The sequence below is a fragment of the Canis lupus genome, chromosome 38, assembly GCF_048164855.1.
Source record: "Canis lupus baileyi chromosome 38, mCanLup2.hap1, whole genome shotgun sequence".
Taxonomy (NCBI): domain Eukaryota; kingdom Metazoa; phylum Chordata; class Mammalia; order Carnivora; family Canidae; genus Canis; species Canis lupus.
The window spans coordinates 11034100-11046771 of NC_132875.1; the positions used below are offsets into that span (position 1 = coordinate 11034100).

Here is a 12672-nt window from a genome sequence, read left to right on the forward strand (position 1 = left end):
GTATAAAGAAATGGAGGAGGGATGTCTGGGTGGCTCAGTGGTTGAGTGTCTACCTTTGGCTCAGAGTGTGATCCTGAGGTCCTGGGATTGAGTCTTGAATTCGGTTACCTGCAGGGAGCCTGCTTCTCCCTCTGCCTGTGTCTCTGCTTCTTACTCTGTGTCTTTCATGAATAAATAAATAAAATCTTAAAAAAAAAAGACATGGAGGAAAAAAAAAGCAACAACCATGCCTAGCAAGATCAGGGAAGGCTGAACCACAATTTTAGCATTCAGATAATTGTCAACAGACAAGTTGATTTTGGCATGGGTATATAAATATTTATTTTTTAAAGATTTTATTTATTTATTCATGAGAGACAGAGAGAGAGAGAGAGAGAGAGAGAGAAAGAGAGAGAGAGGCAGAGACACAGGCAGAGGAAGAAGCAGACTCCATGCAGGAAGCCCAATGCAGGACTCGATCCCGGGTCTCCAGGATTATACCCTAGGCTGAAGGCGGTGCTAAACTGCTGAGCCACCCAAGCTTCCCATAAATATTTATATATTTTACCATGGATAATATATATATCATATATTTTGCTATGGATAAACCAGGTAAAATAAACAATCATAATGATGTGAATTTAAGACTAATTCAAATGACCATAATTTAATGCATGCATATACAGCATAAGCATAAACAATAAATAAGAGTGAAACAAAATTATCTTAATGATTCACAATTTCAAAGATATATTAATACTGAAATTATATACAGATATATACATGTATTAATTTAAAAGGAGATGGAAAATAAAGCTGAATAAACTTAAGAGAAAAACTTGTAAATTCAACTCATTAAAAGGACTAAAAAACTATACCGGAACATTTTACACTATATAAGCACTTTGAAAATGTAACTTTTGTCTAAACTAAGAACAATCATATCCTTTTGACAAGACTTTCCTTTTACTATTAGCAACAGCTACTGAGCCCTGCAATTTATTTTAGGCCCAAGAGATATTAAGAGATTAACATTAAAGACAAATTCTGTCTCTATTCTCCTTTGTTCATACCTTCCTTCCATTTTCTCATCTTTTATTTTACTGTCTTCTGTGATATTTATAGGTAAAATAAAAAAAATTTCTTGGGTAAAATACCTCCAATTGTCAAAAGATATATAGCTAGAAATAGAAATATCAACTGACAAGACTATTTAGCAGAAAACCTGCCACTTTATACTAAAATATTTAAAGTCCTGTTTCTCACACCAAAATGAAACTTTTTTTTTTTCTAAGTAGGCTCCACGCCTAGCATGGCTCCGAATGCGGGGCCAAACTTACAATCCTGAGATCAAGACCTGAGCTGAGATCAAGAGTGAGACGATTAACCAACTGAGTGACCCCAGGTGCTCTGAAACTAATTTTTAATATTTATTTTTAAATAAACAATTGCACTTCTTCTTTGCTTATGTTTCTTTTGTGACTGTAATACACATATAAAATATTGTACAAACCTTCTATGTCTTTTAAAATATTTGCCTACCTTATACTGCATAAAATCTCAAGGTCATAGACAATTTCTATAGTGTTGGACTATATCATAATTTACACTCAAAAGTTAAGAAATACTCATGGCTTGGGCAGCCCAGGTGGCTCAGCAGTTTAGCGCCGCCTTCGGTCCAGGGTGTGATCCTGGAGACCCAGGATCGAGTCCCATGTGGGGCTCCCTGCATGGAGCCTGCTTCTCCCTCTGCCTGTGTCTCTGTCTCTCTTTCTCTTTGTGTCTCTCATGAATAAATAAATAAAAATCTTAAAAAAAAAAAAAAAAGAAATACTCATGTCCTTAGTAGTGACCTAAACGATCAAATAAGCTATGTTAGTCAATGTTTGAGTACCTTGATCACTGACTTAGTTAAGAGATCATTCTAAGATAACATTTGAAAGTATAAACTCTCTCCCTGTGTCCCTAGTTTTAATAAGAAGGAATAATGTTTTTGACTGTAGGGCACAAGGGCTGGGGAAGGAGATATAAAGAAGATTAAAGGAAGAAGAAGAAATAAAGAAAGAAGATAGATTAATCCAAAGATTGAGATTTTAAAATTTGGCTACTAGCTATTCAGTTGAAGTAATTCTAACATTTTCCAATACAAAAGAGTGAATTAAATATCAAGAACATGGAGTGAGCAGAGCTTATCTACATAAAGTTATTCTTCTGGACTTGCTGAAGAGCTAAGATAAACCATGAGCTGACTGACCATCTCTACCTCTTCATTATTTATCCATTTATAACAGTATCTAATGTCTAACTGGTCTCATCCTAAAATATTTCGGAAGTGTCTTAAAATTAGAAAAGTAGTCATAATAATAGTAGGAATAGATCTTCAAATCTATGAAACTATGATAGTCCCAACTATTTCATCAGATCTATTTAGAGCAATGGTATAACTTCCTTGAATTTCTAAGTTTTAGATTTCATTGTATTATAATTAGGGATAGAAAAAGAACCACCAGAAACTCAGTCTTCTCTAATCAATGAAGAAGTTGAAAAAAATGATTACAATTAACATACCAATAACATTAATTTTATAAATACCAATAGAAATAGAATATACCAGTTAACCGTCAATTACCTTGTATTAAGTGTCCACATACAATACAATTTAAAATATGGCATGCTAGAGGTAAGTCAAGACACATGGAACTTTAAGGTAGAAAATGGAAACTATTTTCGTTATATTTTTTCTAATTGTTTTCCGACTTTTGAATTTTCTATTAAAGCTGTATTTGAAATTTCATACAAGGCTATATTTGTGTATTTGTATATATGTATATACACATATGCACAGATAAAACATACATAGGTTATATATATAGGTTATTGTTTAATACCTGTGATACCTAATAAGAACTCTCTCCATCCCATACCTAACCAATTAAAATTTTACTGGATGGAAATAATAGACCCTGATTTTGATGTCCAAAAATAAAACAGAATAGAAAACTAAAGAAAATCAGGTGCCTGGGGCAGCCTGGGTGGCTCAGTGGTTTGGCGCCTGCTTTCGGCCCAGGGTGTGATCCTGGAGACCCGGGATGAAGTCCCACATCGGGCTCCCTGCATGGAGTCTGCTTCTCCCTCTGCCGGGTCTCTGCCTCTCTCTCTCTCTCTCTCTCTCTCTCTCTGTGTGTCTCTCATGAATAAATAAAATTAAAAAAAAAAAAAAGAAAAAAGAAAATCAGGTGCCTCAATTTTATAGATAGGACTAAGTGTCAAAGGTCTGAATGTTAGATTTCATATCTGATATGCAGATGACTATTCATATAAAATTGAATTAATTTAAAATAAATTAAAAGTTAATAAAAGTTAAAACTTCTTTGAGCAATGTTAACACAATGTAAAAATATAGTATAACAAGAGGTGAAGTAACAGTGAAATTGATTCAACTTAATCTCCGGGGCCCTAAATTTCACAGGCTCTTTTCATAACACAAGGAGGGACCCTGACAATGTGTTCACATGATTATGTTTTTCTGTAAAACTTGTGAAAGTAAGACATGAGTTAATTCCACTGCCTCTCAAACTCTGACTTACCCTCTATCATACTTGGGTTGGTTGGCACAAGAGTGGCTATGGGCATTTTGGAGACCAAGCTAGGAAAAAGCTAAGGTGAGTATATATTTGATTTAGGTTTGATTGGATATATTTATAGACCTTTTTTCCAGTTACTTCCAAGTATACTTAAAATTGTTTAGTAATCACAATGTAGGAATAACTTTCAGTAATATTCCTGAACCCAGTGGGTAGACCCACCAGGCATCACAAATAAAGGTGCAGGACAAGAGGCTGTCTTGTAATACAAACATCCTAAACTGGCCCAGAAGTATATGGCTAGTGGAAGAGAAGTGGGGTTTTCTCAAATGGAGAATTTGATACTTTCTCATTTCCTATACAAAACAGAATATATTTCCTTTCAAAAACATACTCAATAATGCAGCATAAGCAAAAAGAAATGCATCATTTAACTTTCTTATATTAATGAAAAATTTAGATCAATGTTCCTACAAAAAGGACTTTCTCTTTTCACTCTAGAAAATATAACAAAATTATTGTTGAAGAAAGAGGTGATCAAAGAGTATGAAACCAAAATATGATGAACAAATACTATAGAGGTATCAAGCAGTCAATAAAACTACTGTTATATTTAGATTTTGAGTTGTGGTGTTCTCAAATGTTAACATTTGAAACGTGCTTAAAGTTTTTTGTTCATTAGAAAAACATATTCATCTTCCTGTATTTTCAACTTTGTACAGTTTCTTCATGAAGGTAGATCCTCATATTGTATAAGTGTCAGGCCCCAAAACACATGAATCTGCCCTGGTCACATGCACAGGAGAGGTTTACAGTGTGTTTAGCTAAAGAACAATTTTTAAAATAACATTTAAAATGTAGTATGCTGAATAAGAAAATATATATAAGAAAAGTAGCTAAGGCACTTTTCTACCTGAGTGGTCTCTCTGTAAATTAATTTTTATTTTATTTTTGCTTCCATCAGTATTTTTGCCTCCATTTCTTAGATGCACGGTGGATAAATGATGGCAAGAAGAAGGGTAGGGAAGGGACTTATTTGGGAACACAAGACTTCTTTTTTAACCACTTCACTTTATCTCTTCAAAGAGTACTGACAATGGACAATAATTTTATCTCTTTCATATATTACAGGATAATAAAAACTATAATGTTAAAGAGGGAGGAAATAAAATGTAAAAGTTAATAGCTAATTCATTCGCCACACTAGTTTAGTCCTTGGCCTTTTCTGAACAGAGAATGCCAATAGTAACAAATTATGTGATGGTTTTGTGATGTGGACAGTTCACTTGGGACCAATAGCCAATGACCAAACTTGAGGACCTGCCTCTTAAACTATGGATCCAAAGATCGTAGGTCAGATCTTTATTCACTACATAGCCTTCTGGAAAGAATAAATCTGCCAAGTGTCCAGAGGAAAAATGAGTACCAAACAATAGCATTTCGATCACCAGAAAGATAATTGCTACTTTAAAGAATATTGTGGGGATAAATGTAATAAAAGTGCTTTGAGCTATTCACAGAAAGGCACCACAGAAATCTACATTTTGTTCGTTCTCTCTTGCTTCATTCACTCTTTTATACGCAGGCCCTAGTTTTTCTATTCCTCCACAAACTTATTCAAATCAATGTTCCTTTTAAGTACTAAAACATTTCAGAGAAAGGTAACTCAATGAATTGAAGGTTACTCAAGGAGCAGTACTTACTCGGAATGTTAGTGTTTTCAAGGATACCCATAAACTAGGATAAAGTCCCTTTCAGAGTTTATTTAGGTGAATCATGTGTAGCCCACCAGTGTAGACCACTGACTCAAATTTTCACTGTGCCTGCATTGTACTGAGGATGCCCAACAGCACAGAGTTTAAATCAACTAGTTATATAACCTTGAGCAAGTTGCTTCAACTTCCATACCTGCTTTCTTTAATCTGTTAACAGAAAGAGCTAGAAAGGTAATCTCTAAAGATCCCATGCCTCTGTAGTATATTCCTATGAGGGGTCCTGTCCTCTGTTAGTGTGAGTTCCTATTTTTATATTTTTCTCCATGGCAACACACAAACTACTGGGAAGTTGGCAAAAACAAATATAACATCAAACAAATATAACATCCTTCATGTAAGACTTATGATCTACTCCCACTCCCTACTTCTATAATTCTGTTTTACTGCCAGACCTTTCCAACCTAAAGAAATGTGCCATAACCAGGGAGCAGATAATGTAAGAATTAAGAATTCATTGTTGAAAAAAAAAAAAAAGAATTCATTGTTGAGAATGCCGTGAGACGTAGGAAAGAAATAAGAGGAATCTAGAGTGACATAGTTAACTAGGAATACCTAATAGCAGGGATGCTAAGCAAATTGACAAAATTGCCAAGTTTTTCTTATATGGCCTTCTAATTTTCTTTATAGTGCCTTATAAGATCTACTTTCTTCCCAGATATTCCATAGAGTCATAATATACCTTAGCATCTCTGGCTCCCTTCATTACCAATCTTATGCCCATTTTGGTCTTCATACTCCAGGCATTGCCTCAGGGCTCTCTCCTCTCCTCCTATAATAACCTATTCACAGTTATTAATTTTCACAAAGCTATATTAAAGTCACCAATCTCATATAAAGAGACCCTTGTGATGAATGTTTCTAGGGTATAAAATCAGACTGTATCTGGATGCTCACCCTGAGATAAGGAAGATAAGGCTAGATAGGCAAGGTAGAGTTAGTCTGGAGGACTTCAAATGTGTAAGCTGAAAACTTTGGATTTTATCCCATGAACAACAGAGAATCTTCAGAAGACTTACTATATTTATTAATTTACAATTTTTTCACCTTACCTGAAATTTGTCTTATAAACATGCTATTCACATCGCTATGGTATCTGTATCAAGGGTATCAGTTATTTTTATTATGTTACTTTCTTTTTAAATTAAGCTACTTTCCTTCTGCATATACATGTTTTGCTATAACCTTGAAAAGAAAGTTGCTGAAACCATTTATTTCTCTCAAAAAATACAATAATTAAAGATAACATTTTATTAATATTAATTGGAGTATGGGGTCTTTTTAAAGAATCTTAAATAGCTGAAAAGCATTACCTCAGTGTCCATATAAAAACTATCCATTAAAGAAAAAAACATCAAAAACTTATTATATAAATAATGACATGAAAATTATTTCCAAAAAATGTGTACAAATTTTAATTAAATTTATAATTTTTCATTTTAGTTTTTAACTTGAATATGTATGAATTATCAAAAGCCATTGTTATTAAATAAAATACACATACTTGTAATATACTTGGTTATGAATATATTTTGTATCTACCCTTTTTTATTAATACATTGAAATAAAAAACAGGGTTATAATTTTCACTGATCAGGAAACAATGTATATAATTCTATATAATAAGCTATATTTCTAAACATTATTTATGATGTGGATTTTGAATCTTACATTTGTACCTGTAACTCTGCTGTTCTCTAGGAGGATCTGTAAAAATTCTGGCAACATTTTAGAGGCAATGTCTTCTAATGAGTCCAACAATAGGCCTTTTGCATGTATCTACCAGTAGGTGGAGCAGACAACATAATTTATTACCCAAGAACAAGGACGGGAATGAAAGTCAGTTTATTTGAAATAAAACAAATCTGCAAATGAGATTTTCTTCAAAGGAAATATGTCCTATATGTGTTAGATTTAGTTTGACTGGTTACTGAATCAAAATAAATAACTTTATTAAATAATCAATCTTTGCAGAAAGATAAATTAAATTTACAAATGGAAGCAATGTTTGCATTTTACTTATTCAAATCAACTAAAATTAGCTTTCTTTTCATAAAACTTTTACAGGGACAAAGATTTTTTGATGTGTTCATTTAATAAGGGTGCTAAACCCAATCCTGTTTTACAGGTGATGGGGTGCATAACAAATAGTATTTTCTGGGAAATATAATTGACTAATCCTATTATGTCTGTAGCAACAAATTAACCTTATTACTACTAGTAAATGGTGATTGATTATTTATGCAAATAAGTTACCATGTTCAGCTTTCTGATTGAAATAAACATATACAAAAGGTGCTTTAATATGACTTGAACTTTTTAATTAATAAAACCCTGAGGGGTCTATTAATTCACTCATTGCAACATTAGTTATTTACTTGTGTAATATCTATTAATGCTAACATATTTGCTTGCATAAAGATGAGATACTTAACATCAGTAAAAATCAGGAATAGATTTTAGAACTATTTTAAGATATATATTAGATTTGTACTAACACTGACTTTGAAATTAGGTTATCAGTATGTCAGTATATCAGCATAATAGTGCTAAAATTATTAATACATTAAGTGACACATACCTTAGTTTATTATCTATATAGGAATTCACAATATAATTGTGGCTTAGAAAATTCCTTACCTTTTTAAAAGTATTCTTTGTCTGAATTAATGTTTTATTTCTACTCATATAAGTGAAGCTATATTAGATCTATGAAAATTTAATATGAAAATTAGTATTCTACAAACTATCATTATATATCACTATAAATCACTCCTAAATTATTGAAATCACCAATAAAATAGCTCTAAAAAGGCTATTAGCATTATTCTCTTTACATATGTCAGCAAAACTTTTCCTATCCTGATGTACTTCTTATAACAATTATTTACACTTGAATATTTACTCAGTAAATTTTCAAACAACTGAACAATTTGAGAGTTAAAATTGACACAAGCCTTTAAAAACAATTCATATCTGGCTTTTATTTTGTTCTTAAATGTATATTTACTATCATTTGAAATCAAAACTCTTAAAACAAGCAATGAAATTAATCTGTAAACATCTCAGGAATGTTTTAAAATCTGCAACTTAATTTCTCCCCAATAGCCAAGTCATGCTGAGAAAATCGGTAATAATAATCAAATTGAAACATGTGTTTTTCATTTTCTGAGTCTTCCTTAGGTTAGGGAAAGTAAAGGTTTTTGTGAAAATAAAATGATAAATGGAATCAGCTAAATCATAAAAATAAATGGCTGTTAATTTCAATCAAACTACCTATATGAATTGTAATTGAAAGGTGTCAAATTTCTCTCTAGTAAAAATATTTGATTGGCATAGACTGAAATCAGAGTGAATGGTTCTGGTGGTTAAGGACCTTATATATTCATTTATATGTCCTAGTCCTGTTTCAGTATCAGATAGATTGTCAGTACTCAAAAATATGTTATTGGAATAATTGATGAATTTTATTTTATTTTATTTTATTTTTTTAAAGTTAAGATTTATATTCAAGTTATTTATTAATGTTATTGCATATCTTTGTTTAGGTTAAGGTGAATATTACATACTTTCACATGGGGAAAATGGTTTATAATCGCTACTTGTAATATCAGTTTAATATTCGCCACTTTTTATATCATAATGAAAAATACTGATTTAAAGCTAAGTGAAGAAAATCTGGTAGTTATAAGACATTTGAAATTTCTAGTATCATCCCATTAGTACAACTAATCCCCTGACAAAAGTCAACAGATGAGACTAAGATGATACCACTATTCTATTTCGTTACCAAAAAAAAAAAAAGTTTGCTTTGGGAATAAAAGTGTCTGCATAAGTTCAAAGGGTTGCCATTTTATCTCCAGTTACTTGTGGTCAAATATGAAGATAACTATGACAAAACATACCGACTTGCCAGATCCAAATGAAAATCTCTAATATTTTAATAATATTCCTGTCCAAGGAAGAGGATTTAAAAACATCATTTCCCCTCTGTTGCCCTCAGGTCTGTGAGACCTGATGTAAAATGGGGGAGGGGAATATTGGGAAAAGATAATTATAAATATTTCTAACTAATTTTGATTAATAATTAAAGGAAAGCAAAGAAAAGAAATGAGAAAATAAATGCTTCCAACGACTAAGAAAAACAGAAGAAAATGAAATTGTAGAATCTTTGTCTATCCGTGACAGGTTAAATTCTAATAATACAATTGTTATCATTTACTGAATGCTCTCTAAGGGCCAGGTAGTATTTTAAATGTATTACATCCAATCCTTAGAACATTCTTTCAAATTGTAGAGTGAAACAGACAATTCCAGGTAATCTCCTGATATTTTACCCTAAGTGGTCCAGAGAGCTTGGATGCCAACTTAGCTCGGTCTGATGTCAATGACCATACTCTTTCTGTTGTACCACACTGCCGCAAAAACAACCGTTCTATTGGATACCAAGGATTTCCAGAGACAAGGGATCACTAAACTAATGTTTATATGCATGGATATTAACAGCAGTCTGCAAGGTATAAACAAGAAGGAAAATGGGCTAGGGCATTAACAGTTTGTATTTGTTAGCACAAACATAACTAAAACACTGGTATTATTATAAATTCGTTAAGGTCCAGGAGTCAAGTCACATGGTCAAGTTTTTGGAAATTTGTTAAACCAGGCGTTTAAATTTAAAACTGAAATGAAATCAAAATAAAGAAATAATGCATATAAAGTATCTATGATACTCTGTGGCACATGGTGAGTATTCCATGGATATTTGCTATTGCATTGTTTTTATTAGTATAACAACTCTTTATAGACTTTCTAATGTGGAAAAAAAGAGAATGAACAAATGTTTTCATTAAGTCTGATTTCGCCATTTAAAAAATGATTTTTGATATACACTACCTATCGTTAAGTATAAGCAGCAGAAGTTGACCTCAGATTAAGAAAGATTCAAAGCAAAAAAGGGGTTCAGAGTTATCAAAATAAACAACTCTACCCAGTAATTAGAATTCTCTAAATGTGATAAAGGATATATCAGGCATAAAGGCATAAAGGATACATTTATGCCTCCCTTATTTCATCTAAATTGAAATTACTAATAACTGAAGTTAAAAAAATTCTTAATTTGTGATTTTTACCTTTAAAAAAATGTAGCCCACCAACTATACAGATAAAATTTTCACATTGCTATGGATTTACAATCAAGGCTTAAAATACCTCGACTTTTTTATTATTATTATCTTTACTCCCTAAGTATTTAGAATCTAAAAATCTCAGTTTGAGTACCAGACCTATTACTACTAGTTTTGTGTCTATATATATTACTCCCCTAATTTTCTCTGAGTTTCAGTTTTCTTACCTGTTAAATGGAGATAACAAATAGCTCTACAAATCTAAGTAAATATTAAGATAGTCATCATTATCAAGAGTATTGTTAATTATACAACCAAATAAAAGCTAGAAGTATAGGCTTCTGTTCCAAATGTACAAGGCCAGTCCAGTATTTAATTTTTTTGAATCTGGATGCCTTTAAGCATGACATTCAGTCTCAGCTAACACCCTCCACCACCCTCCACAATGGACTGGACTTGCCTATGTCTGAGACATTTGAACTAGTGGCTCTGGCTGGAACTAGAAGACTGGATTTGAAAGTGGATGAAAAAGAACAGAAACTCACAAATTGCTAGTTTCCTGCCTGAAGCGCAATTAACAAAACTACCTCGACCCCCAAAGTCATATTTTTTTTGTTTGTTCGTTTTTTTTTTTTAAGATTTTATTTATTTATTCATGAGAGACACAGAGAGAGATAGAGAGAGAGAGGCAGAAACACAGGGAGAGGGAGAAGCAACTCCATACAGGGAGCCGGACGTCGGACTTGATCCCGGGTCTCCAGGATCACGCCCTGGGCCTGTTCTGTACCAAACCTGGGCCCAAGAAATAACCATATTTCTCTGGGAGCAGAATATTCTAAACAACGATGTACTTTTTTTTTTTTTTTTTTTTTTTAGCAACTATGACAAGATCCGAGGCCCTAAAATTTTACCTTTTAGAAGAAAAGAATTCTAAAGACTCCAAATTCCACATTTGTATCTCAATATGAGGATGTAATCACTGAAGCAGTTTTGTTCAAAGCTTTACTGGAAAACGGGCATCGAAATTTAGAAAGGGTGCAGGAAAGGTTTTAATCTCAAATAAAACAGGAAAGTGACCTCAGTTTAGTAACTTCTGAGTTCTTGATCAATTCGCAAAGCAGTAAGCCACTCAGAACGGGTTTGAAAAGCGAGGTTGCGGCCTTCGTGTTGTGTTATCACAGAGGCAGATCACCCTGCTGACTTGCACCTTTCTGCCAGCGTCAAGGCGCCTGCCTCTATGAAGCTGCTGTCACAGACGAGTCATGGTGTCTGCATGCACCTACACACAAGCACGGAATTGAACTCGAAGTAGTGTCTTTGTGATATCTTTTCAACAAGTCATGTCCCATTCAGCCTGCTACTTTATCTTTGTCAGGCTGGGGGCCCAAGTGGTTTACGGGAGCTGTCAGGGGCAGGTAGACCAACCTGCTTCGTGCTGAGGAGGTAATGCATCTTTCGGGCTTGGTAATCTCTTTTCTTCTCCTCCCTTTCGAGGTCGGCCTTCTTCTCTTCTCTTTCTTTCATCTCTGCAAACTCCTCGAGTGCCTCCCTGCATCAAAACAATCAGCCGTTATTTATGATACTAAAAATCTGCTAACATTTTCACTCTTCCACTGATGATAATCAAGTAAGTTTTTGAGGGGCTACCATCATCCACATCCATCAAAATCAGCGGTGTAATCGATCTTACCTGCACATTCCACTGAATCTTTGCAATCTTTAAAAAGCATTTAAGTGATTTTTCGGTGGCTAAAGATTTTAAATCAAATATCTACCTATTCTAATTAATTCAACAGCTGAGGAAATATATCAAGTGCAAAGTAAGTGAACAACTCCATTACCATTTTCTTTGGTTGAAGATGAGCTATTTTGGACATACCTAAATGTCCCAAGAAAACGGCTGAGCTACTAATTTCCTTTAAATTTTGATTTTGTATTAACAAATCTCTGATCATTTATTCTGTATACTAACTAATGGGCTAATTTTGAAAGTGGGATGGGTATATATATATATATATATATATATATATATAATCAAAGAAGTATATATATGTATACTTAATGAAGTATATATAAGTATACTTAATGAAGTATATATAAGTATATATATATACACTTAATGAAGTATATATATAAGTATATATATATACTTAATGTAAGTTTATTTCAGTTAACACTTTAAAAAATACCAACATGATTACATATATTATCTTG

At 32.8% G+C, this 12672-nt stretch overlaps 1 protein-coding gene across 3 annotated transcripts in view; it reads right to left on the reverse strand.

Annotated features, from left to right (window-relative positions):
- The window catches only part of SPATA17 (spermatogenesis associated 17), a 205295-nt gene that overhangs the window by 120155 nt on the left and 72468 nt on the right, over positions 1 to 12672 (reverse strand). For all 3 annotated transcript variants that reach the window (XM_072814590.1, XM_072814589.1, XM_072814591.1), the window contains exon 6: positions 11884 to 12007. In XM_072814590.1, coding sequence (XP_072670691.1) covers positions 11884 to 12007 — 124 coding nt within the window. The remainder of the gene's footprint in view (positions 1 to 11883; positions 12008 to 12672) is intronic.